The 26,953-nt window shown below is 43.1% G+C and overlaps 1 protein-coding gene across 12 annotated transcripts in view; it reads left to right on the forward strand.

Moving 5' to 3' along the window:
• Positions 1–26,953, forward strand: part of Itpr1 (inositol 1,4,5-trisphosphate receptor type 1) — a 336,728-nt gene that overhangs the window by 121,738 nt on the left and 188,037 nt on the right. For 8 of the 12 annotated variants that reach the window (XM_036181157.1, XM_036181158.1, XM_036181166.1 and 5 more), the window contains exons 6-12: positions 8,569–8,655; positions 11,280–11,438; positions 13,847–13,945; positions 15,435–15,518; positions 15,620–15,766; positions 23,159–23,254; positions 24,856–24,900. In XM_036181157.1, the coding sequence (XP_036037050.1) occupies positions 8,569–8,655; positions 11,280–11,438; positions 13,847–13,945; positions 15,435–15,518; positions 15,620–15,766; positions 23,159–23,254; positions 24,856–24,900 (717 nt within the window). The remainder of the gene's footprint in view (positions 1–8,568; positions 8,656–11,279; positions 11,439–13,846; positions 13,946–15,434; positions 15,519–15,619; positions 15,767–23,158; positions 23,255–24,855; positions 24,901–26,953) is intronic. The other 4 variants (XM_036181163.1, XM_036181167.1, XM_036181162.1 and 1 more) reach the window with 1 other exon arrangement.

Genomic DNA, 26,953 nt, shown 5'->3' on the forward strand with positions numbered 1-26,953 from the left:
AAGTGACCAGCAGCTCTGGGTAATGTCATGAAGAACATACAGCATACTCTTTGCTTCTATCAACAGTACCCACACTCCCGGGGGAAAAAAAAAACCAAACTATATTGGTGATAAGTAATAATGAAACACACAATTGTGCCTTTTACTGAGGTGTAAAGTGGAGTGGGATCCTGGGTTCTGAAAACTGTAGGTGCCTTTTAATCCCGGTGAATGTCAGGGCAGCCATAAGATCGGGTGGGATGAAATGACAGCTTGTTGCACAGGACCGAGCCGGGCATGTCATGGGAACCAGCCTGCCTGACTCCTGTCCACTGACAACTCCACTCCTCCTCTTCTAATCATTGTGCCAGTCAGAACCCCAGCCCCACTCCCTGCATGCCTGTGATGGGGACATGGGCCTCTCATTGAAGCGGGGAGTCCTTCCGTTTTCCTTGCTCCTAGGAGAGTGCTGTTGGGTGCAGATACCTGGGGCGTTGTCTTTGTGGAAGCTCTAGGTGTCTCTAGTTGTCCTGCCTTTGTGTCTCTGGTATGAAGATCCCGGTGTTCAAATGATCTTAGCAGTACATCTCGAGAGCTCTTTCTTCGCCCGTGCCTTCTACTGCAGGGGTTCAGATTCACACTCCTCTTGACCAGCAGGAAGCCCGCAAGACTGAAAGGGACTCAGAGGGTAGTGCTGCAGGCCAAGTTCCTGCACAGGCAGGTCTGAGGGAAGCAGCGCCCCCCACCCCCACAGTGCTCTGTGGGAAGGTGGACTGAGCTGCACGTGGCTTCTGCTTTGACAAGTGAAGACAGAAATCTATGCTTCCGTGTGTAATACTTTGATTTTCAAAATATGCTGGCAGCTAATTGAGTTAAGGCTGAAAGCATATGCTCCCCAGCAACTCCGAATGGCTGGGCTAAAGGCAGATGTGAGTCTTCAGTGCCCTTTGCAACCTGTGGTCTATGCATTTTTTTCGTGAGCAGTTCCTTTCGATGTTCTACCCTGCAACTGAAATGGGAAAAATAGGTTTTCTTTTTTAAAATCTATTCTTAAACGTGATTATAAACTTTTAACTTTGTGTATATGTGAGAGAGACAGACAGACAGACAGAGACAGATAGACAGAGAGAGAGACAGAGAGGCTAAGAGACAAGAGACAGAAAGATGGGGGATATTATGTCCTTTATGATACACACACACACACACACACACACACACACACACACACGCGCACACACACACTCTCTCGCGCACGTGTGCGTGTGCGTGCGTGCGTGTGTGTGTGTGTGTATGTGTGTATGTGTGTGTGTGTGTGTGTGTGCACGCGTGTGTGTGTGTATTTTAAATGTAAGGGAAACCAATTATTTGCCCTGCTATGAAATGGCTGGCACAGCTTTTTCATTATGAATAATAGGGCTGCCCTTAACTTTGTGTGGGTCATACTTTCTTGCTTAGTTGGAGTTCTTCTCCCTTGTCCCAAAATCTTTTGAATGTTTTGGTGCAGTCATTAAAATGTGGTATTTTGGTCAAAGCCTTCCTTGCCAATGGGGGCTGGTGGCTGGTCTCCAGTGGGTTTTCGTTTTTATTTTGGTCAATTACTGGGCAGCACCCGGGAGTCAGAGGTCAGGCTATTTTGAATTAATGCCATTTAAGGAATTTGTTGTCTAGACCACTCAGTATCCTTTTGACTGGGGTAAGCAATGTGCACAGCCCTCTGAAGGAGAATGACATCTAGTGGCAGTTTACTGTGTGCTCACTCCAACAGAAGCTGGATTTTGACTCTTTATGTCCTGATTTCCCAGAAGTCTCTTGGCCAAATGAGTTAACTTCACCTTCATATAACAACCTTAGTTAGAAAGGCTCTAGCTAATGTTTCCTGAGAGTGGTTTGCCCATGACCTTGAAATGCATGCCCATACTGTTTGGATTTTGAGAATGAGCATGTCATTAAGCTATTTGACCTAAGCCAAACAGAGGAATGACAAGTCATTATTGTTTTTTAAAGCCTGGGATATGAGTAGCTGTTTTTCTGGATCCCTAACTCAGTGTCCTTTTACGTCATTGAGAGCTCATTGACCTTACATTAATAACCTTTCTCCACTCATCCAGTGCCCCTTCTGTACCAATTTAACAATGCTTGTTTTATTTCTGAAATAAAATAACAGGTGACTATAGCAGGGTTCACCTTGATCTTGTTTAGGACACATGGTAATGTCAGCTGTCCAGAAACTGTGGGATGGAATATTCAGGTCTTAGAAATTAAAAACAGCCCCTAACCCACTGTGTAAGAAAAATGAATAGTAGTTATTTTATTTGGCAATATCTTTAAAGAAAATATAAAAAAATTATATGGCTTTAAAAATTATCCAAGCTACTTGCCAGAGACACAAGGAAGATGTAGCTGCAATAATCACACAAATGAATGCTATAGGAAAAGAAGAATTCCAAAATAAACATGAACAGGAAAAGGAAATACCATTAAGTGCTGGGATCTCCGTGCCTTATTCTCTGAAGACAAACTTTGGTCTTCATTATCGGGTGTGCTCTGCTCACCAGGGAGATTTTAAACCATTGGTGGGATATACTCTTTTCTCTTATTTCAGTGATGTTTGTTTCTCACTTTGTTGTGAGAAAGTGGAAGATTTGGTTTCCACTTTTAATGGCTACATGGTTGCTCCACTGTATACCAATATTCAAATTTTAGATAACCATTCCCTGTGGGGAGAGGGATAGGGATACTTACTCAAGATCCTGACAAATTGTTTTGGCCATTTGGGGGGAAAAAAAGAGTTGAGACTTTGTGCTTTTGCTAGGTTATCTAAGAAAGACAAAACTTGCAGAAAAGTTACAGAGTAAAGTTAAGTCCATTGAGAGAAGAACCATATCCCCTCTCCCAATTATCCTTGGAAAGTTTGTGTTAGTTCACTGTGTTACAGTATGTTTATGGGATATATTTGAAAAGTTTAAGTAATCATGATCTCCTTCTTTTCAAGGAAGTGGGCAACCTCAGTCTGTGGGTCCAGGTGCAGTCTGGGTCTTGCTGCCTTTTAATTTACATATTATGTTGTCTATTGAACCTAAAAATCATGATGAATGTTTTTGGTTTAAAAAGCAAGTTTTGTCTTGTGAGGGGAAATTATTTAAGGACCGATGCATGAACTTGAATGAATTTTATTTATTTCTTTCTGTGTGTGGATGTACGTATTGAAGTATGTCTATGTGTACACATGTAATTGTGTGTGAGCGTGTGGGAGGGGCCTTTGGCTGACCATAGAATCCTATGAATCTGTCTCTACCTCCCCTATATCCTGTGCTTTCCTGCCTGGCTTTTTATGTAGATATAGGTCCTGGAGACTGAACACTCAGGTCTTCATGGTCTTGCTGTCTGGCAAGCATTTTACCGACTGAGCTGTCTCCCAGTCCCTGCACTAAGCAAATATGTTTTCTATTCATGCTATCAGTAAAGAATGAATTAAAGACTTTCTCATTATAGGAGAAGGAGCTGTGGAAGTGGGCTCACAGAATGGCCCACAAGTTTACTGCTTTCTGTGTTTGTTCAGTGACCTTTTTAACAGAAATGAAAGAGTTACAGTTCATGGCTTGACAAACGTTTTAACTGTGATTTCCAGGTGTCTTTAAGATATCCCTTAGGGTCTAGTCTCCACTTACTCTTTGTTTATTTTCCTTTTATTTTAGACAGCTCTTCTTGCCCCTCAGTTTCACTTCTTTGTAATTAGATTCTGTAATGGATAAGTGTCTGTTTGATGGTCAGTTTGACACTGATTTGTGCCTACGCTTAGCATAGGTAGGAACTGTCTTAGTTAGGGTGTCTATTGCTGTGATAAAACACCATGACAAGTTGGGGAGGAAAGGTTTTATGCAGCTTACCTCTCCATTTTGCTATTTATCACCAAAGGAAGTCAGGCAGGAATTCAAACAGGGCAGAAACCTGGAGGCAGGAGCTAAGGCAGAGGCAATGGAGGGTGCTGCTTACAGGCTTGTTCCCCCTGGCTTTCTCAGCCCACTTTCTATGGAACCCAGGACCACCAGCCCAAGGATGGAATTATCCACAGTAGGCTTGGCCCTCCCTCATCAATCATTAATTAAGAAAATGCTCTGTAGGCTTGTCTACAGCCAGATCTTTTTCCATGTAGTTTTGGTGCCTGGCCTGGATCTCACTCTGTTGACCAGGCTGGCCTTGAACTCACAGAGATCCACCTGGCTCTGCCTCCTAAGTGCTAGGATTAAAGTCGTTTGCCACCGCTGCCCAGCTATAACCAGATCTTATGGAGACATTTCCTCAACTGAGGCTCCTTCCAGCTAACACAGGGACTCAATAAATATTTTAGGCTCTTGGGTCTTAAACTGAGGCTTTTGGAATTTCCTGGGAATAAGAAAAGGTTCCTGAGAATTTTCCATCTTAAAATCATTTGAGTCTAAGAAGTACTACTCAAGAAATCTGTAAGTATGAACCTCACCAGTGTGATGTTTTGGGCATAGAAAAGCTATATTTGCTTGTGTTTTTTTTTTTAAATATTATTTTATTTTTCTCAATCCATTGATTTTTTTTCTCCCTTTGACATTTTTTTCCCTCTTGAGTGTCCACTCAGTATTAGATGAGAACAGCTTAGTAGAAAGAACAAATAACTCTGCACAAAATGTCAACTCTCATTGCAAATGAAGCCAGGCCAGTGTTTGATTCGGAGAACTACCTGTGAGAACTATGGCGAGCTCTAGAGTCTATGAAACACAGAGTGGAGATTAGGAGAACAAGGATGGGATGGGGGCAGGACTGAAGACTTGTCTGAACAGAGGTCATCATGGCTACTGAGTGCTGCTATACTGTGTGCAAGCCATTATTGCTGGTTATGACTGGAATTCTGCGGCTTTTCCTTTGTATTTTCGAGAGTAGAAGACTGGTATCTCATTCAAAAAGAGAGGCAGAGAAATGGCTGAATGAACTCCTCTTTGGGCTGGTGTGCACTTGAGTACCTGGCAGGGATTCCCACTGATAGGCAGGTCATTATCTTTCTGCACATTGTTGTGCTTGTGAATTGGGATTGTTTCTTATAATTTTCTCCAAAGCTCAAATTTCTAAATCACATGCTCCACAGGTAGAGCTAGAGAATATGCCGAACTTGTAGAAGATGCCCAGCCCACCTAAATCTTGTTTTAAAATCATCTTCAAAACATTTCTTAGTTTTAGAATCTTGTCCCTAATAATAATGATCAAATTATTGTCATAGTAAATGTTTTGCTGCTGTGAAGAGACACCGTGACCATAGTAACTCTTATAAAGGAAAACATTTTGGGGGGTCTTGCTTACAGACCAGATGTTTAATAAATTATCATCATGGTGGGAAGCATGACGATGCAGGCAGATGTGGTACTGGAGAAGTAGCTGAGGATTCAACATCTGTATTGGGAGGCAGCCGGCAGAGAGGGAGACAGACAGATAGACAAGGCCTGTCTTGGGCCAGTAAGCCTGTCATGGCAGCTGTGTGATCAAACTGCTTTGTGCTCCCCCACAATGTAAATTTAATATCAAAAAGCAGATCACATACTTCCCACACAAAATGGCATAGGATATACATTACCATTCCAAAGTGGAGGAAAGGGAGCATAGTGAGGTAATACTAGACCAAAGCAAGACCAAAAACAACAGTTGGGTAAACTCCAAGCTGCGTTTCTATAGCTCATGTTAAAGTGCTCTTCAGATCTCCAATTCCTTTCAGGTTTGTTGACTGCAACACACTTCTCTTCTTGGGCTGGTTCAACATGAAGTCTGCAACTTTCCTTGGCTGCTATCTCATAATTCTGGCATCTCTGTTGTCTTGGGGTCTCCATGGCAATCCAGGCTTCACCTTCACAGCTTCACACAAATGGCCTCTCTGGGCCTCCATGAAGAGACACCGGTGACACACACTTGACCTCAGCAGCTTTCCTTAGTTCCATTTTCTTCTATCCTTGACTCTAATGCTGGAATCACATGGCCAAAGCTGCCATTTTTTTTTTTTCTGCTTATTGGGACTGGAACATGACCTCCATGTTCAATTAAATGTCCACCAGCTGTCTGTTTTCCATGGTTTCCTTCACTACCTAAGCTTGATTGTCCTGGAACTTGATCAGTAGACCATGCTGCCTTTGAATGTTATAAGCTTGGTTGGGCAGGGTTTTGCTCTGAGGTCACTACTCCCTTTATCCCATTTTGCATCAGGCTTTTCTTTAATCTGTTTATCTCCTTGAACACAGGACTTAGCTCAATTATACTTCTTGGTTCCTCCTTTTTCCTCAAACTCCACATTTTGTAATTTTCCTTGCTCAGCTTGCTCCTTTCCATTATAGATCTACATTAGACTGGCTACTATTAGCCAAGGGCACAATCAATACTGAGGTCTTTTGAAACCTCCTCTGTCAACACTGTTAATCCAAAACGCTTCAATTTAGCCTCAGACATATTTTTTTGAGCAAGGGCAGAAAATAGCCACATTCTTTACCAAAATATCACAAGTACCATCTTGAGGCCACATACTAATATTCTCCGAAACCTTTTGACCTGAGCCCCCCCAGATCAAATCTCCCTTAACACTTTAGGCTTCCATGCTCCTACTAGTATGGCCCCTTAAGCTTAAAGCATTCAACTGCTTTCTTAATCCTATGTCCCAAAGTTCACATTCCCCTAAAGAAAAGCATGGTCAGGCCTATCACAGCAGTACCTCAGTCCCTGGTACCAATTTCTGTCTTAGTCAGTGTCCTGTTGCTGTGAAGAGATACCAAGAGAAGTATGACAGCATGCAGGCAGACTTGGTGCTAGAGAGTAGCTGAGAGTTCTATATCTGGAACAGCAGGCCAGACAGACAGACAGACACACACACACACACACACACACACACACACACACACAGGGCCTGTCTTGGGTCCTTGAAAACACAAAGCCCACCTCCCAGTGATATACTTCCTCCAAGAAGGCCACTCCTTAATGACCAAGTATTCAAATCTCTTAAGTCTATGTGGGTCATTGCTATTCCAACTACCACAATTATTTTATTGAAAGATTGGGATATTACTCAGTGAAAGCATTTCCCCAGCATTTGTGAAGCCCTGGGTTTTATCCCCAGTACCACAATAAGTAAATAAAAAAATTAACTAAAATGAAAAGTTATTGAATGCCTATGATGTGTCTTTCATAATCTTCTGTAATATTTATGGTAGTTTATTAATGCTTGAGAGTTCCCTTTTGTGGTAAGAACACCAACTGCAGTTTGCTCTAACGTATCAACTTAGTCCAATGATAAAACGTTTCTATGTAAGGACCCTAACACTAGGTCCACAAAAGGCTCTGTGAACATGAAGGTGTGTTCCCTGTGAAAGGGAACCCATTGGCATCTGGTAGTGTCTTGCTTGAAGAGAAGGGGAGAAACTTGAGGGAGAGAAATGGCAAACAAAGGCTTCTGAAGTCTTAATACATTACTGGTCACCTTCCATCAGATTCTGCACGTAGTTCTTTCATGTCATGTTTCTTTGATCCATTCTAAGGATGGATAAGTGGGCTTGACTGATAGTCTGCTTATTGTCCATAATGTCAGTAGTTCTCTGTCAGCATCTTGTGATAGCGTAGCTCCTTTAACACTGCCTGGACAAAAGAATGAGACAAAGCTCTTCATGATGGTGGCCCCAGGAGCCTCTTCTTGTACCTTCTATTTACCACCTTTTCAAGCATGGCAGATTTGACCAGTCATGTTCTCAATCTTACTTTTGTAAGTCTGCAAATTAGGAGGTTTACCCAAATGCACATTTGAGGATTAGCTCTGTCATTTAATAAATGCATGATTAAAAACTAAAACTGAAATGAAACAAAATTTGTTATAATAGAGAAAAGAGTTCACCCAAGCCCATTGTACTCAACATTCATTAGCTGTGTGATGGTGACCAAACCTTTAAATTTCACTGTTTCTTGTTTCAAAATGAGGTAATCATCTTCCTTTTAAGCTACATGAAAATTAAATAAATTATGACAAATAAATGCTTGACAGTAATCAGTAATAGGCCACATATGTTACAGTGAGTAGCCACTGCGCAAGGTGATTTACATAAGCTGTAGGTACCATTTTTATCCTGGTTTTACAAGTAAGGAAGCAAGCTCACAAATATTTCATCATAAAGTGAAGTTCCCCAAAACCGCATGCTGCCCCAAGTCACCTTTTTAATTCAGTTTTATTTTATTCCAAAGCCTTAAAGAATATTTGCAAATCACAAGAGGGATGTGAAACCTTTTTAGCCTTACTCTATTGTTAAAATATATATTACATGCTCTTGCCTAGTTTCTCATAAGTCAATGCCCACGACTTCCCTGAAGAAAAAGCTCATTTTTAACTAAGCCCCCAAAGGCCCTGCAAGCTGAGACACAAGCTAGTGCATAAGCTAAGCCAAGTTAGATGAGCTTTGCAAGCTCCTGGCTCATTTCATAGTGCCTCAGGCTGTACCCAGGGATTTGCTTGTTTGGTGGTTTTGGTGACAATGATTCTGTATTGCTGCAGAGGAACGGAACCAATTTTCTCTTTGTGACCAGTCTTCCTTGTCCATGTTACAGCATGCTGCAGACTTGGAAAAGAAGCAGAATGAGACAGAAAACAGGAAATTGCTGGGCACTGTGATCCAGTATGGCAATGTGATCCAGGTAGGTGCAGTCTGCTTTCCTTTTGTGGACCTGGAGCATGACAAAGAAAGAAACTGAGGAAGCAACCTTGTCACATGGGTGTGCTATTTCTTTGGTGGTGGTGTTCCAAGAGGCAGCTGCTTCATTGCAAACAACCTAAACAACAACAACAGAAACAGTAACAATCCCCTCATGTTTCTTATTATATCACTTGGGCATTTTATTGGGTTGTGTCATGGTGTAAGCATTTCCTTTCTCAGCTGATTGCTGATCATTTGTGTGCAGATGGTTCAGATGGGAAACACCATGCCTAAAGAGGACCCTGATTATAATGGTTTTGTCTAATTTATGATGCTTGGGAGTTCTTTCTGTTTAGTGAAAATTGAATGCCCTGTATGTAAATTTTAGCTTTCGTACAAGAGCTATTTGCCAGAGAAAATAAAAACAGTTCTGCACGCGCATGTGCACACACACGCGCGCACACACACACATACACACACACACACACACATATGTTTTTATTTACAAGGTTTCATGCAGTGGAGGCTGGCCTCATGCTCACCATGTAGCTGAGTTGACCCTCAATTCTTCATCCTTCTACCCACTCTCTAAGCATTGGGATTACTTCATAAAACTTTAATTACAAAATGTATCCTACTTTATAATTTTTTTTATTAGTCCAAAGTATTTCACAGTTGTCGGACATATTTTATGGTCCTCTTTACACTCAAACCTGCAATGGAGATGACACAGTCTGAATAAGGTTTCCACAAGTCTTTCCAAGAAGATTCTGAAAAGACCCGACCCAGTCTTGGAGAAGAGTCTGTGAGGAATCACAGTGCCCAGGGACCATCTGAATGTGCCCAGGCACAAAGATGGTGTCACAACTTTTGAGCACCATGTCTGTTAGGTGATCAGTTTCGGTTTTTTGCAACCTTGTAAATTACTAAGTAGAAAGGAATTTCTTTCTATTTTTGTTGCTGTTAGGTTATAGAGCAGTGCTAACCACAAATATGAAAAAAAAACTACTAAAAATTTATAAAAAAAACAAACCAATTTTCTGTGATTTTTTTTTTTTTTAAATGGGAGTTGCAGAAGTTAACTTAGAGTCTTGCTGAGTTGCCCAGGGTTGCTCTGATCTTACTATATAGCCTAGGCTGGCATTGAGTCCTCTTCCTGCTTTGGTCTCCTGAGTGCTAGGATTATAGGTATGGGGGTCACCATTCCTGGCTAATGGTTTTTGATTAAATGGTTACTTGGGTTGGGCCTATTAATAGCTCTCCAAAGCAATTGGAGGATTAGATTATCACTCCTCCCTGTCCTTTTGAAGTTCCATCATCCTGTTATCAATCTAGGGCAGTACTCTAAGTTGCAGAGTAGAAGATACTCAGTTGGTTAGACTGGAGAACTGGATGGAACCCAGGGTGAAAGAAGTACCTGGGGCATGCTGACAGCTAATATAGTCTAGTCCTGTGAGGTTTCAAGAACGACATGCCGAACCAGTGGTACTGTTATCTTCTTCTAGGGTAGTTTTAAATAACCTCCATTTTTATTTCTGGTCTCAGGCCTTAGGCTCACCTGTGGGAAGGTAAGCCCCTGTGTGGAGGATTAGGGGTGTTCATCAAGGGAGCATCAATGGCCTGGGGGCACGGTATTGTCTCCTGTTTCTCTTGGTTGGCCTAGGCTATCCAGGACTCACAAATTATACAGGCTGTGCCTCCACTCCCAGCAACCCTGTTGGTAGATTTGTGGGCCTCTTAAGGGTGCTTGTGTGTTACCACATGAACAGGAGATATGGCAGCAGCAGTGGAGTCACAGGTTGGCCTGCCTTCTCTAGGGACTGAGAAGTCTTACGTTCTGTTTTCTCTTCTAACCTATCAGCATGGGAGACCTTTGTAATACTTACTGGTCCGGAGTATTAGATAAACTCTTTCCCATCTGGATCTTCTCCCCTTCCATGCTTCATGTAGTCATCATCCTAGAGTGAAGAACAGAGTGCTTGGAGCATTGAAGGTGGATGCCCAGGGTCACCCTGTTCTTCACAAGGAATAATAGTCCTTGATGGGATCACCTTTTTTGTATGTATATATGTATGTATGTATGCATGTATGTATGTATGGTTTTTCGAGACAGGGTTTCTCTGTGTAGCTTTGTGCCTTTCCTGGAACTCACTTGATAGCCCAGGCTGGCCTCGAACTCACAGAGATCCGCCTGCCTCTGCCTCCCGAGTGCTGGGATTAAAGGCGTGCGCCACTGGGATCGCCTTTTAAATCAGACTGTTGCCTATGGACAAAATCACCTTCCTTCATTCCCCACTGGTATCAGTAACGAGTTAGAATACAGTTCCTTAGCCCCTGTCCACAGGGCGATGCATGGCTTTCTAGCAGCTTCCAGATGATGGTATAGTTGGCTTCTGTGTTATCTATCTCGTCCAAGGCCACATGGGTAAAAAAGGCCAACAAATTTCTCTTCTTTCCTGTCCTCTTCTCTGCCTCTGTTCACTGTTCTTTCTCCTGTTGTGTTTCTCCTGCTTCTCAAGCAGCTCAGTGGTGAGAGGAATGTTTGATAAGTATTTTACATGACCAAGCGAGCTGTGGCAGACTTCACAGACCGGCTCATACCTTATTCTCTTGGTGGATTTTTAGCTCCTGCATTTGAAAAGCAATAAATACCTAACTGTGAATAAGAGGCTTCCGGCCCTGCTGGAGAAGAACGCCATGAGAGTGACCTTGGACGAGGCTGGAAATGAAGGGTCCTGGTTTTACATTCAACCTTTCTACAAGCTGCGCTCCATCGGAGACAGTGTAAGTGCGGTGTCCCCTCTGCCAGGAAAGCGATCCTTGCGTGCTTCCAGCCCTCACAGTGCTGGAGGCTCCACTAGGAGAAGGTTAGCATCGGAGCCCCAGGCAGAAGAGGAGGTCAGATTGCTATGGAAACTAGTGTTTGGGAAACAAGGAAATGGAGAGAAGTGTGACCTACATACAGTTGCTCTGTTTTTCCTCCTGGGCCTCTGAAAAAATCCTATTACCTCAGTGATTTTACCATGCAAACAGCCATCCTGAATTAATATCCTGGTTGATGATCCCTTGCCATTCCATTTCCATGAGTGCAACAGAAATGGCCAGCTATTTTGGAAATACTGAAAGACAGAAAGTGGAAAAGCAACAGCCTTAGTGGGGAGTGGGAGAGGATTGTATGTCCACCCCATGCTTCCTGTGTCCCTGAGCAGGGCAGCTTCTCCATCTCATTCTGTGACTGCAGTAGGCCCCTGTCCTGGGATTCTGGACAATACAAAACCACAGGAATCCCTTTTCAAGGCAACCAAGAACACTTTGGTATTTGTTAGTTAAATTAGCCAGTCATTACGTGGGCACATACTTAACAGTGAATATGTTTAAATGCTATCAGCTATGTACTTGACCTTGTTAAGGTTCTAAAATAGATGCTTAGGGGGGAAAAAAAAACTAAAAAGAAATCGGCACCTTAAACAGCATGTAGTGTTCTGGAAATACTCGCCTACCCTTCACTGAAAACTAGATTCTGAGCTGGGCATTAGTGGCGCATGCCTTTTAGTCCCAGCACTTGGGTGGCAGAGGCAGGCGGATCTCTGTGAGTTCATAGTCAGCTTGGTCTACAGAAGTAAGTGCCAGGACAGCCAGGGCTACACAGAGAAACCTTGGCTCAACTCCCCCCCACCCCCCAAAAAAAAACAAACCCACACCAAAAAACCTAGGCTTTGCCATTTTTTTAGCAATGCCGTTTAAGTTGATAGGCTGTGGTCAGTTGAAATACTTCGTGTTTGTGTGCATAGCATATAACAATAACAAGCTGTCCTCTCACTGCTACCATCCAGTGGCTAGTGATCCACAAGGGATAAGTTCTTTTTAATGAACTTAGATTCATTTCAGGTTATAGAAAACATAGCCATACATTTTTCCAAAATGTATCCATCTTAAAAGATGTGGGTTTTACCATGTAGGAAGACAGACATCTCTTTGGTTTCCTTTCCTTCTACTCCTACCATGAAAAGAAAATGCAGGGCCGAGGAGGTGGTTTGCCGTATAAGCATGAGGAGCTAAGTTCAGATCCCCAGTATCCACATAAAATCCAGGCTTTGCTGTGTGTGCCTTTAACCCCAGCACCGGGAGAGCAGAACAGTTAGATCCTGGAACTCACTAGCCAGCCAGCCTCACTGAGAAAGAGAACTTAGATTCCCTGAGAGAACCTGTCTCAGGGAAATAAAGTAGAAAATGGTACAGGTTGTCCTACATCTTTGTCAGGCCTCCACATGCACACAAACATCATACACATACAGCATAACACACACACACACACACACACACACACACACACACACACACGAGAGAGAGACAATGTACCTGAGTTCTGAGTTTTGTTCTCAGTAAATATTTGCTTTCCTGTCATTTAATCTGTTAATCTTTGACTTAGTTGAGACTATAACATGAATAGCTACCTTTTAAAAATAGTTTTTCTCATACTATAAGGTTTGACCTGTTCATACTTCAGTGGTTTAAGGTGTCAGTTTAGATAGTAGGTTGGAATAGAAAGTATCAGGGTGTGTGATACATAAGGGTAGATATAGGTTTCTGGTCCGGCATTTGTTTCAGTTATGGAACATTATATTTAAGTATCTATTGCTGGGGTGGAAGACATGGCCTGTAACTCCAGTTGCAGGGACTCTGAAGTCCTCTCTGGCATCCATGGGAACAGAACACACATGGTACACACAAAGACACACAAAATAAAAAATAAACCTTTAAAAATGTAAAAGCTGTTTATTGCCATATATAAAACTGTATTAGACAATAGATTTATGTTGTAGTCAAAATTCTGAAGACCATTTCTCTAGAAACAAGACCATGACTTCATTCTCTCAAACATAAAGACCACTCAAAATAGTATTCTGCTTTTCCCAAAATTGAATTGTGCTTATTTATACAAGTGTCTCAACTGAATACCCAAAAACCTTTTCTTAGTGCTGTGGACCAACTTGTAAAGTATTGAAGTATAACCAGCAACAGTTGTGCATTAAAATCCAGCCTCAGCCTTCCCTTAGAACACAAACTGTGCTTGCACAGGTCAGCCTTTACATGTTGATCCATGCTGAAATGGCCTCCCAGAACCATGCAACAGTGTTTGTGTGCAGTCCTAAACTGTCCTGTGAAAAGCTGTGTTGTGCCTTTCTCTCTAGGTGGTCATAGGTGACAAGGTGGTCTTGAACCCCGTCAATGCTGGCCAGCCTCTCCATGCCAGCAGCCATCAGCTGGTGGATAACCCAGGCTGCAATGAGGTAAGGACATCTGAAAAAGCTGACGTCTGGGTATGTAGATGAGGTTGTGCCACAGGAGCAGGCCTTGTGGGACCAGAGAGAGAGAGAGAGAGAGAAAGAGAGAGAGAGAGAGAGAGAGAGAGAGAGAGAGAGAGAGAGAGAGAGAGAATGTGTGTGTGTGTATCATGGGATTTCAGCAGCAACTCAGGACTCTGTGCCCATCACACAGGGGAAAGAACCCAAGGCCCACTGTTGGGTAGGATGAGGCTTGGTAGGTCTGTGCATGGGTGGTGAGTTTGATAAACTTTGCATCATTGATGAATCATCCTCTAATTTGTTAAACCCCAAAACTCATTTTGCCATTTTTTCCCCTAGCTTAGCTGTAGGTGCACCTCTACAATTTGTCTCCCTAAGCAGGGTGCCTTTTGTAATTCTAAGGACATTACAGGTCATGCACAACCCTGCTAGGGGCGATCTTGTTTTCAGTTGTACATGGCTAAGCCTCTCCACCGAGCACCTGCAGACACAGGTCATAACTCCCTTATGATAGAACTGTCTGTCTCATGGAGAGGACATGAACTCTAGATTGAGAAACATGTGACTTCAAATCTCAGTCTGTGGTTCCAGAGCTCTGAAACTGTAGATGAGTTACTTAATCTCCCTGGGCATCCCTAGTCTGGAAGGAGAGTAGAGTTTCTTAGGCCGCTGCTGAGGATTAAGTGACATGGTGTTAATATGTAGCTCTGTCCCCGGGGATTGTACAAATGAGGACTCTTGCTGCTAATGGTGACCACTAACATTTTCAAATGTATGCACCGGACTCATTCCCCTGTATCTCATTCCATCTTAAAGTATCTGATTTCATTTAGCCTTTACATTCGGGGCTGTAGAACCGGATACTTGGAGGAAAGGAACATAGCATTCCAGAAGGGGCAGGAAGAAACCAGGGCTTGGACCTTCAAGTTGGATTTGGAGCATGCGTAGTGATGGCTGCAGATAAATCATTTGTGACCCAACATTTCTTACTCCCCAGATGACTTTGTCCATTCCTTATTCTCAGTGGTGTCAGTCTTGGGGTCTGTTAGTTACTTTTCTCATTGCCTCAACAAAGTACCTGAAACAAAGCCATTTGGCTGTTTATTGTAGTTCCCAGGCATGGTGGGCGGCCATGGTGATGGGAGTGGCGCAGCTTGAACAGCTGCATAACAACAGTTAGGCAGTGCATAGCTCCATAGAACAGGAAGCTAGGCCAGGCCATCAACCTCAGGCCTTTCTAGAGACCTCCTTCCTGCAGCTAGGTCCCTCCTCTTAAAGGCTCCAAATTCTGCTGAAACAGCTCCTCCAGCTAAGGCCCATGCATTCAGACAGGTGACCATGCAGAGACAGTATAGCTTTCTGAACTAGAACAAGAGCCCAGCTGGCCTTCTTGGTTGCAGTGAGGAACTCTGGGACTGGATGACATAGCTATTCTAGGAGCTATGTGAAAAATGAACTTTGATTTGCTTTCTAGGTCAACTCCGTCAACTGCAACACAAGCTGGAAAATAGTCCTTTTCATGAAATGGAGCGATAACAAAGATGACATTTTAAAGGGAGTAAGTTGGATGCTTTGGGGCACTTGCTTTTCTCAGGGCCGCAGGTGGGTTTTGTTTCCAAACTCATTTTCCCCTTACTCACATCTTGCACTGACGTACAGGGTGATGTGGTGAGGCTCTTCCATGCTGAGCAAGAGAAGTTTCTCACATGTGATGAGCACAGGAAGAAGCAGCATGTCTTTCTGAGGACAACTGGCCGACAGTCAGCCACATCAGCCACCAGCTCCAAAGCCCTGTGGGAGGTGGAGGTAAGGAGGAGGCCGTGGAGGTAAAGGAGTGGGCCATGAGAGGCGGGGGTGGGTTGGGGGGGGCCTGGGGATGTAGGTGCTGGAGTTTGGATGTAAACCTCTGTACAGATGTGTTTCTAAATCACATCCAGGTTCTATAAAAACAAGTAGAGATGGCCTAGGAAAGCAAGCATGCCATGATGTACCGGATGGATGATGCTTGGCTTTATAGAGAAAGACAACATCTACATATTCTTGAGTCACCAGAAATGGCTGTTTCTTACTTTCTCCTTTCCTCTTCTGTTTTTTTTTTTCTTTTCCCTTTCTCTTGCTTGTTTATCTGTCACAATATTATTCAACCAAATAATCCACCTGACATTGATAAATACGTGACTCCTGTACTGGTGTTGGGACACAAATTAAGTTGTGGGATAGTATCTTCTATATATGAGGGGAAGCTGTACTCATGAAATCTGACAATATGATTACCTAAACAAGACCTGAAAAAAAAATGACATCACCATTGACCTACCTCTGTGGATGGAAGGGAACCTCAAAAGGCCACACCCCAAGAACTACAGGAAAATAGTGGCTGCAGAGGGAGGAATTGTCTTCTCCAGGGACAAGCCCCTTGATAGGTCACCCAATCCTAAGTGATCAGGCACTAAGCATTTATATCTATGAGCAGCATTGAATTAACTCAGCAGGTTGAAATAATACTAATGCTAATAACAATAACAGCGATAATAATATAAGAGCCCATGGATTTGAGAAGAATGGAGGGGCAAGAGAGGACTTAGAGGGTGGAGGGAAATCATGTAATTTCAGTACTCGTGCATGAATTTCTCAAAAATGAAAAGGAATAAGCAGCCGGATAGCAGACATACTCAGCAGGATGGCCGAGGTGTCAGGAGGGGTATTCCATGTGCTCTGGAGGTTTTGGTAAGGGAGGGTGAGCTGATTGGATGAGGATGAAGATTTCCTAAGTGGTAATGGATGGTTTTAATCCACTGGTCACACAAATGGCCCTGGTTAAATGCGTCACAAAACAAAAAGTAAAGTCACGGGCTGGGAAAGGGGAAGGTAGAGGGGAGGGGGGTGAGAGTTGATAGTGAAGGGGAGGGGTGGAGAGTTGATAGTGAAGGGAGGTAGATAAGAGAGTCAGGTGGAGGGAGTAAACAATGAATGTATTAAATGCATGCATTAAATTATCAAAGAATAATTTACAAGATTGAAAGAGTTAGCATCTTAGCTTGTATTTATTAGATGGTCTGTGTTTTGGAAGGGAGATAAGTAGAGTAGGTCATGTCATATAAGAGAAAGGCATAGAACTGGAGATGTGATACGAGACAGCCTTGGCATAATAGTGACTAACCTGGCTTTGGGGGCAACACAGTATGGACTTGGGAAGATGAACTCATTGGAAACTAGAGCCTCATGTCACCTGTCAAGACTGCAGGGCATTGGGAATGTCACTCACAGGCAGGGAAAACGTATGCAAAGGTGTTTTGAGTGACAGCACAGTCAGCATGCTGCTTGCAGAAGATGGTAATTCTGTCTTGAGGAATAGGCTTGTAAGACCAAGGGAAAAATGTATTTGCATGTTTGATTATAGAGATACGGAGAGCATGGAGAAAGGCAGAGCTGTCCTGCCTTCTCGGAATCTCCCTCTGAGTGGCTGCATTTCTTTCTCTATTTGCCAACTTTCTCCCTCCATTTGGCCACGATTGTGTCACATCTTGATTGAAATCAAGACAAATACAGCCAAATGCCCAAGTCATAAACAAAATTCTGTGTTTCTTTACACCTCTACTCAGCCAAGGAGCCAGCACCCGGATCAAGAAGCAGAAGGAAAGTAGCCCCTAAGAGTAGCCCCTCAGGATGTTCCTGGGCACTTCCCCCATTTTTTTTTCCTGGATAGGTGGCCACCGATAGGTAGCCAGCCTCTTGAATATCACAGAGCAGCCTTTAGACTAGGCAGTCCGCACTTGGTCTGTCACTGTGTGCTTCAGACAGTCCATTTCTTTGTCTTGCCTGATATTCTATTGTCCACATCCTGTGTGGCTTGCAGACTTGCCATTTGTTGATGGCATTGGAATGGTATCTAATTGGAAGCTGTTAAATAAAGCTTCAGGGCCATTTGTGCTTAGATGTAAAGCTTTCATGTGCTCACCTGCATACAAGTGGAATAATTGGAGCCTATATTGGGTATACATTTAACATTATAAGACATTGCCGGTCCGAATCCAGTTGTGGTGATATTCCCCTATTTCTAGGATTTGGGAGCCAAAGATTGCCATGAGTTCAAGGTCAAGTTGGACTACCTGTAGACACCCTGACCCAAATCAAAACAAAAAGGAAACTGAAAACAAGATTGAAATTGCCCAACAGTTTTCTAAAGTGTAAAGAATATTTTATATTCTGCTAGCCGTGCACAAATTCTCAACCATAAGTGTTCAATATGATCATTCTTTTTCGTGTTAACCATTAACGTAGAAGTGAAGGTGACTCTCCTTGTGTCCCCCCCATCCCCCACCCCCAGTGGTGATGCTGCTAACGTTCTTTGTGCTCACTTATTGCCTGGGCATCTTTTCTGGTAGAGGGTCTGCTTAAATACTTTGCTCACTTAAAAATCCCCTTCCTTTCCTCTTACCTGGATTAAAAAATAGGCTCATCTTGGCATTGTGTAGATAATTTGCTACAGTTGCTATGATGAGAAGACACCTCTATCTCTGTCCATCTGTCCATTCATCATCTGTCTGTCCATCAGTCTACCTTTTTTTTTTTTTGGGTGAACTTCTCCCTCTGTTTTCTTTGCCTTCTCCTCTCTACATCTGTAGCCTTTGTTCTCTGGCTGTTGTTCACTTCTGTTTAGGGCCAGTCAATCCAGCTGGATTATAAACTCCTTGAGAGCTTGAACTTTGTCTTTGTCCCCATACCCTCCTTTTTCCCACCCTAGTGAGGTTTTCATTTTTCCTTGGCATTCAAAACAGTGTTAGAGGGAGAAGAAAGTAGATAGAGGAAGAAGTCAGGGAGTGGGGGAGGGAAGCAGAGAGGAAGAAGTCAGGAAGAGGAATTCAGAATGGGAGGGAAGCAGAGAGGAGGAGGAGGCAGGAAGAGGAAGTCAGGGAGTAGGGGAGGGAAGCAGAGAAGAGGAGGAGGCAGGAAGAGGAAGTCAGGGAGTGGGAGAGGGAAGCAGAGAGGAGGAGGAGGCAGGAAGAGGAAGTCAGGGAGTGGGGGAGGGAAGCAGAGAGGAGGAGGAGGCAGGAAGAGGAAGTCAGGGAGTGGGGGAGGGAAGCAGAGAGGAGGAGGAGGCAGGAAGAGGAAGTCAGAATGGGAGGGAAGCAGAAAGGAAGAGGCAGGAAGAGGAAGTCAGGGAGTGGGGGAGGGAAGCAGAGGGGAGGAGGAGGCAGGAAGAGGAAGTCAGGGAGTGGGGGAGGGAAGCAGAGGGGAGGAGGACGCAGGAAGAGGAAGGAGGCAGCTAGGGCAGCAGTCTCACCAGGTTAAATGCATGTGATAAATGCAAAGCAAGGAAAAACTAAACATCTAGGAAGCAGAGGAAAAAAGACCATCATTTCCTTGGCTTAACCACTTCCATTGGACCTTTTTTCAGTGGACAGGATATTTTTGCCTAGTTGACATTTTATAAGCAGAGTTTTGCCCTGCTTGAACATAAGTTGAAAGAAATGTGCAAGCCTACAGATGTCAGGACATTTTACTCCAGGGCCTTAAAAGCAATTGGCCAAGCCTTACTCATTCAAAATTGATTGAGACGAATAAAAAAGACGCTAATTTTCCAAGGGGATTTAACTTGAAAGTCCACTCGAGAGCATTTACTATTTTTCCTCTGAGGACAACCAGCTATTGATTTCTTACTCCATCAAAAGCTGTCTCCTGCCAGGTTTTTATTTTTATTTTATTTTTTCTGAATTTCATATAAAAATGTTTAGTCTCTCTTTAATTTTTTTTTTTTTTTTTTTTAAATCTTACTGGAAACTTAAGTGTTCCTTCAAAGTAAAAGAAGGAAAACAACACCAGGTATTTTATGGATTAAAAAAAATAGATCTAGGGGTACTCTGAGAGAAGAGACTGGCTGCTCTTCTTCAGAACCAAAGTTCAATTGTCAGCACTCACAGGCAGCTAACAAAGATCTGTAACACCATTCCCATGGACTCTGATGCCCTCTTCTGACCCATCCTGGGCATTGCATGCACATGGTGCACAGAAATACAATTAGGCAAAACACTCATACAGATAAAATTTCAAGAACAAATTTTAAAGAGCTCTTGAGATTCTCATTATGTATTGGCCTAGCCACCCTGCTTTAGTTAACATGTTATAATAGTTTCCTTCCATTTCCTCCTTATTCCTTAGGTCATATATTTTATTTCTACATGGATCATAAACATCACGTCACTTTATTATTTGCCTTGCTCCCAGGGGTGTCTAACTAATAGACCTTACATCTTCATATAAGTGTATGTATGCCCTTGCACCCTGCAGCCTGTGGGCTGGAACCCCTTGCTTAGTGTGGCTCAGAGAAATCAAAATGTTGACACCCAGGGAAGCAGTCACTTATGTTTCAAAGACATGCCATCAGGAGCACACAGAGGTCTTCCATACTTGCTTGCATAGTTACCATCCTAAGCTCTCTTTGACAGAGATCGAAGTTTGTATTGAGGATTTCTTCCTGCCGAAGAACTCCCCTGGTTTCTTGTAGTGCAGGTCTGCCATGGACAAATTCTCATTTGTGTGAATATACCTTTGTTTTACCTTCATTTTAAAGTGTTTTTCCTTTTAATTAACAGCTCTATTGGAGTGCAAATCATACACTGCATCATCACACTGAAAAATTCAGTAATTTTTAATAGATTTATAGGGCTGTGCAACTAATAGCCCTTTAAATTTTAGAGGTTTTTTTTTTTTTTTTTTTTTAAACCATCTCCAAGGAAACCCATCCCCATTAGCAGTCACTCCTCACTTCCGCCAGCCCCCACCACATCCCACTTCCCTGGGAATCATCTTCTGCCATGGACATTCCCATAAACTGTTCTTTGCATGTGGCTTCCTTTACATAGTGGAATGTTTTACTGCAGTTTGGGTTACTATAACGATATGGGAAATTGATTTCTAAATGTTATCACATGGCACAGTGAATTAGGGAGCTCTCTGGAGTCTTGTGTAAGGGTGTAGATTCCATTCATAAGGCTCTGAGCTTTGAGGGTTAGATGTCAACGTAGGAATTGAGGGATGCACACATTAAGAGGTAGCAAATACTGTCTTCAGAGTTCATCCATATTGGCACATGTGAGTCCTTTATTCCTTACACCCAAATAATGTTCTGTTATATGGGTTTACCTTTTTATGTTTTTATTTATCATTTGACAACTTTTGAATCATTTTCAATTTTTGGCTCTCATGAAGACTGCAACTATGAACATTTATGAGCTAATTTTTATGTGCAAATATTTTCATGTCTTGAGAGTAGAATCATAGGTGATAGGCTTAAGTGGGACCTATCTAGAATACCCAGGCTGCCTCCTAAACTGCCTGCACACTATTAATTCCATCAGTGTATCATGGGTCTGGTTTCTCTGTGGGGTTTTCATTTCCAAACAGTAGTTTTGTTGGATTTTTGTTTATATTGCTTGTGATGTGAGTACAGTGGTTTTGAAATCTTTGTTCCATGTGTACAGTGTCTCAGTCTAACTGTGGTGTTCCTTTGTATGTGCATATGCACATGTGTGTGCTTTACCCTTTCAGAATTCTTCAGCTTCTTGACTATATGGGTATTTGTCAATGAGATTGGGGTCATTATTTCTCAGATATGTTTTCTGCTTTGACCAACTGACCCTGACATAAGCTGAATCTTTGATGTCATCTGAGTTAATGGGTCACCTCCTTATTGCTTGATAGTGTAGGACTTTGCAATTCTTTGATAGAAGCTGCAGTGTAACTTTATTGGGTATATAGGATTTGTTGTTCTTTTTATGAAAAAGGAGTTTTGTTTTGTTGGAGTCACATTCCTGTGGAAGTTCATTTCCATGCCTTTCTAGGTCAAGGTAGTCTATGTTTGAAGCTCTATTATTAATGATAAATGCTCAACATGGTTCCACAGGATCTCTCTACTGAAGTTTGCCCATCAAAACTATTCCTAGCCCCTTGAAAACTCTGGGTGTATTAAAGTTTCAGGTGTGTGTGTACATGAGGCATTTTCATGTGTACATACATGTGCATGTGTGTGGGTATGTAGCTGGAGAATGAACCTTGGGCTTTGTGTGTGCCAGGCAAGTGCTCTGCCACTGAACTATACTCCTACGCCCATCTTAATCATTTTGGAGGATCTTAAAGGTTCTTTAGGTATTGGCGATTTGATAGTCCAAAAGTTATGCAAATTTCTGGCACTTTCTCTGTGTGTCTCACTGTATCTCTAGCACTCTTCCTCCCCAGCTCTGACCTTCTCCTTTAGCCCATGAGCCTGTGCTTGTGTACACTATCATTGGGCTGCTGCGCTTGCTCTGAGAGACCACAGAGATACACCACTTCCTGTCCAACAAATCCATTTGTGTCATAGTCCTTCCCAGTTTTCCCCTTACTGTGGTGATGTCGTCTGTATGTCACAGCACAATGGTTACATATGTCAGTTGCATTATCATGGCTAGAAGCTGAAAGTTTCATGGTAAATTGCCCCAGACTCTCCTCACTCTCACATTGAAAAGCACGGATCTGCAAATGTGTTGCAATACATAAATGCATGTGTGGGAAAGAGCTCTGAAATTCTGTTTTATCAACTTGTGCATTTTGTGTGGATGAATTTTAGTATCTTTATTCCTTGTAAGGGAAATGGCTCAACACTTGCCATGGGTTTAGATCCCTACTTCCACATAAGAGCTGGGTGTAGTGGTGCATACCCTCACCTCAGCCTTAGGGGAGCACAGGCAGGCAGATTCCCAGATGCTTGCTGGCTAACCCAGTCCAGCCAAAATGTAAGGCTCCAGGTTCAGGGAAAGCAATGGAACAAGATACCTGAAGTCAACCTCTGGCCTCTATATGTGCAAACACAAGATGAATGCACACACATGTGCACATGCACACCAATATACACAACTAGCAATAGAGTCTTATTCTTTCATTAGTATGAAGGCAGAAGATTTAAATAGCATTGCAGTTCTTATTCCAGTGTTAACTAGGAGACAATCCCTTCTATGGAGAAACAACATCTTAATGATTCTACATCTCTAACTTGAAATGTTCCATCCAAGAGCTTGGCACAGCCTTGTAGAAAGGTGCTGAATGCCCCCTATGCTTGAAAATACTACTAGTGAACTGTGACTTGTGACATCTCCAGTTCAGTGCCATCTCAGTGTGGGCCGACAGCTCTTCCACACCCATTAACTATCTTTCCTCTTGCAGGTAGTCCAGCACGACCCATGTCGGGGTGGAGCTGGGTACTGGAACAGCCTCTTCCGGTTTAAGCACCTGGCTACAGGGCATTACTTGGCAGCAGAGGTAAGTAGCTGCATGTGGTTTTCTCTTGGAAAGTGAATTCACTGTGTTTATCTTTCTTCGCTCACCTAGCCACTGGACGCCTGGAAGCTCAAGGGAGTTCTCAGCTACCATGCTTTTCCTGCTGCCTTTCTGTTTCCTTCTGTCTCATAGAAAAGGAAAATTACAAAGGACATACTAACATTCTGTGGGACTTGACAGGGACATCCTGATCAAGAAGTAGAGAGACGGGAAATGTAGGTTTGTGGGTGATGTTCTGTTTCTGTTGTCGTATACCACTTTGTTTATACTTATCTATCAACCCCACTCCTGACACAAGTGCCTGATACTTGTCTGCACCGGACACATGGTATATATAGTCAGAAGCATTGGAATGCATGGGGAACTAGAGAATTTCATAGAGAAATACTGATTTCCCAGGGCATAGTGGGAGACATAGGTGTCATCAATCTTGTAAGAGTATCAGGAATCAAATTAACTTTTTAAAAAAATTTTGAGTTGAGGCCTCACTGTATAGCTCTTCCTTGCCTGGAAACTACTATGTAGACCAGGCTGACCTTGAACTCACAGAGATCTACTTATCTCTGCCTCCCAAGTGCTGGGGGTAAAGGCATGTGCTACTATGTGCTTATCTCTCAAATTATACTTTTGAGTCATGGTCTTACTCTGTAGCCCAGGCTGGCTTTGAACTCTCTATCCTCCTGTCTCAGCCTCCCAGGCACTGAGACTCTCAAGTGTAAGCCACCGGATCTAGCTTATGAAAGCTTTTTGAGGAAAGGAAGGACTCGGTGTTTAAGGATAGGAGGAATTTCCATTTTAATTTTTGTATTAAATTGGGGAGCATCCTACTGTGGAGTGTCTGTTGAGTTTTACTCTGATCTGATGGCAGATGTACATATAGTCATACTCAGATTCTAGTAGTACATCAAAAGACCCCACTGTTGACTGGTACCGCTGGCCCAGGATTTCCAAGGATTTCTGTAGGTTATCAGTACTGCTTCTGGCACTGGCCCTTGGAATTTGGAATCTCAATTTGTAAACCACCTAGAGTGTCTGATACTTGTACGAACTGATGATTTTGAAATACTTAGGAACCAAACATGAAGACGTCGAAGTTGACATTTAAAATGGAGTCTTAGGGAAGAAGAGACCCCGCCAAGCAGCTTTGAAAAACCTGTGATTATGTGGTTAAAGATTAAGGGTGGTTGTCTTATCTGTTACGTCTTAAGGTGAATGTAGCTCTTTCTAGGGGCCTTCTGTTTCCTCTTTTTCTTTTATCTAAAGTAAGCAGGGCTATCAGTGACTGTGTGTTGACGTTATCTTTATCTTAGGCCTGTACTGTTGCTCCCCTAGTGAATTTGTTGTGTTTTCCTTGTCTCTGCTCGGAGCTGAACTGTCTCCTAGTGACTGGTGGATGATTCTGTGTGTATTGTAACTGTGTAACTTGTGTCAGTGCTGTGGCATGCTGGTTCTGTGACTAGAGGGAAGGGACACATTCTTAGCTGATCAAGGACGGCTGCAGGTATTGATGTCTCCTGCACATGGGTCCTGGTCCCCGAGAAAGCAATGGATGTTTTAATTTCCTAATGATTCTTTTTCATCAGGTAGACCCTGACTTTGAGGAAGAATGCCTGGAGTTTCAGCCCTCAGTAAGTATAGGCAAGAGCCTTCCTGTCTTTGTCTGGTAGGCTGAGGCCAAATAATCTGGAGCCCCATTTAAGAAATTGTCAAGTGGCCTTTGAGTGTTGGGGAAGGGGAAGACTTAGAACAAGGTCTTGTCCTGTGCATCTCTTAAAGGAAGTTGTGTCCGACATCCTGTGGCCTGATTGGTCCAGGCCCTGCTGGTTTTGATGCTTTTCCTGTACAGTCAATAATCTCCACTCTAAGCTGGAGAAGTGCATAGTCTTTCTTGGAATATATCTGGGTGGGAGATGGCCTTGGTTCTTGTGAAAGTTGACCTCTTACAAACAGTTGCCTTAATGCTGTTGACCTTGACCTGTGACTCATCTAGATTTTGAAGTGATAGTGAATAGTATCCTTTCAACTTCAGAGTTAACACATGAGGCCTGATATACATGTCCTCAGATGGGACAGTCAGGTGGCTAACCTCTAACCTTGGTTTTTACAAAGTCAGAAATGGGCTTTAGGTTTTGATACGATTTGGAATTTCAATGCAAAATGTATTTAGCTTTAAAGAAATCATGACCAAATAATATTGACCTGTGTATGCTTGGGGTACAAGTGTATCCAGCTAGGGGCTAAAGAAGGCAGTGGTCGTGTTTCATGGACATAAGAACATCCACAAAATGGTTCTATTTGTGGAGTGCTTGATTGTGCTGAATGCAGACCAAACAATGCCAGACAGTTGCTGTCTGTTGATCTGTGAGTGCATGTGCTGTTCTCAGTGGTTGGTATAGTAGATAGTCTTGAGGGTACTTGCTTTTCTAATAAAATTTGAAATGGCGCATCAAAGAGGGGAAGTGAGTTGGAGATAACTAAAAATGAAGGTTCGTGAATCCTGTGTTAATGGTTAATCTTCCAGTTATGTTTGGGTAGAAGGTTGGCTTTGAAAGAAACTGAGCCATCATGGCTGAGGACTTCTGGCTGTGACTACATAGGCTTACTGGGCCATCTCCTCCTCTCACTATGTCCCACCAAGTACCTGGGCCGCATCTCCTTCCCCTGGCCTTTCTGTCACCTTTACTTCTACAAGCATTTGGAAGGCTTGTCTCCCACAGCTAATCCAGCTTGGAAAACAGACCTAATCTAGTTCCCTGCTAGTCTGAACCCTTGGCCTGCCTTTATCTTCTTGTTTGACACTTCTTATTCTTGGACATTCTTTGAGAGAGGAAACTGCTATGTGTGGTCTGGGTGCTGCCAGCTGAGGTGTCACCAAGGGAGTCTGACCCTTGGCATGAATATCAAGCTATGGCTCATTTGAGGGGAAGAAGATGTCCTGGTGAACCATTGGCGCTATGGGGGATGAGACTGCTTCTTCAGGTTCTGTTGAAGGAAGGTAATAATTCTCAGTGTGAGATAAAGTGCTGAGATCACAAGCCCAGGAAGGAGGGAAAAAAGACAGACCTTCATTTAAATACCAGCCTGATCACTGACGAGCTGTGTGACCATGAACAAGTAACTTTTCTTCCCTGAGCCTCACTTTCCTCCTCTGAATAAGCAACATTTTCAGGTTGCACAACATCAGTAGGGACTTCAGTGTGCCCATATCCAGCAGGTCATCTTGATGTCACAAGAGTTAGGAAATGCCTCGGTGGGTGGTCCTAACATGATGAATCTCAGGGTCTGTCTGAGTCTCGCACTTCCCCATGCCATTATTACACCAGCAAGCTGGATGTAGATCAAGATGGCATTGCTCTGGTGGTCCCGAGGTTGCTGGGACTTGGTCTGCACCTGGAGGATGAGTGTGTAGGGAGGGTTTTACTTGCATTCAAGAGGCTGGAAGCACAGCCTGGGTTTCTGTAGGCAAGTATTAGCTTTGAGAGGGCCTTGCTTCCTTCATTGTATCTTTAGCTTGGGAGTGAGAATGGGAAGTCTAGAGTCACATAAGCCCGAGTAAAAACATCCTTTTCTCACTTGCTCTTAGTTTTCCTGGAGCTTGGCATCAATGAAGTGTTAGACCTAACCAGCTGTGTTAGGTGCTTCTAAAATCAGTGGTTACTTTTGCCTAGTCCCAGAGAGAGT

This window comes from Onychomys torridus, chromosome 3, assembly GCF_903995425.1.
Source record: "Onychomys torridus chromosome 3, mOncTor1.1, whole genome shotgun sequence".
Lineage (NCBI taxonomy): Eukaryota > Metazoa > Chordata > Mammalia > Rodentia > Cricetidae > Onychomys > Onychomys torridus.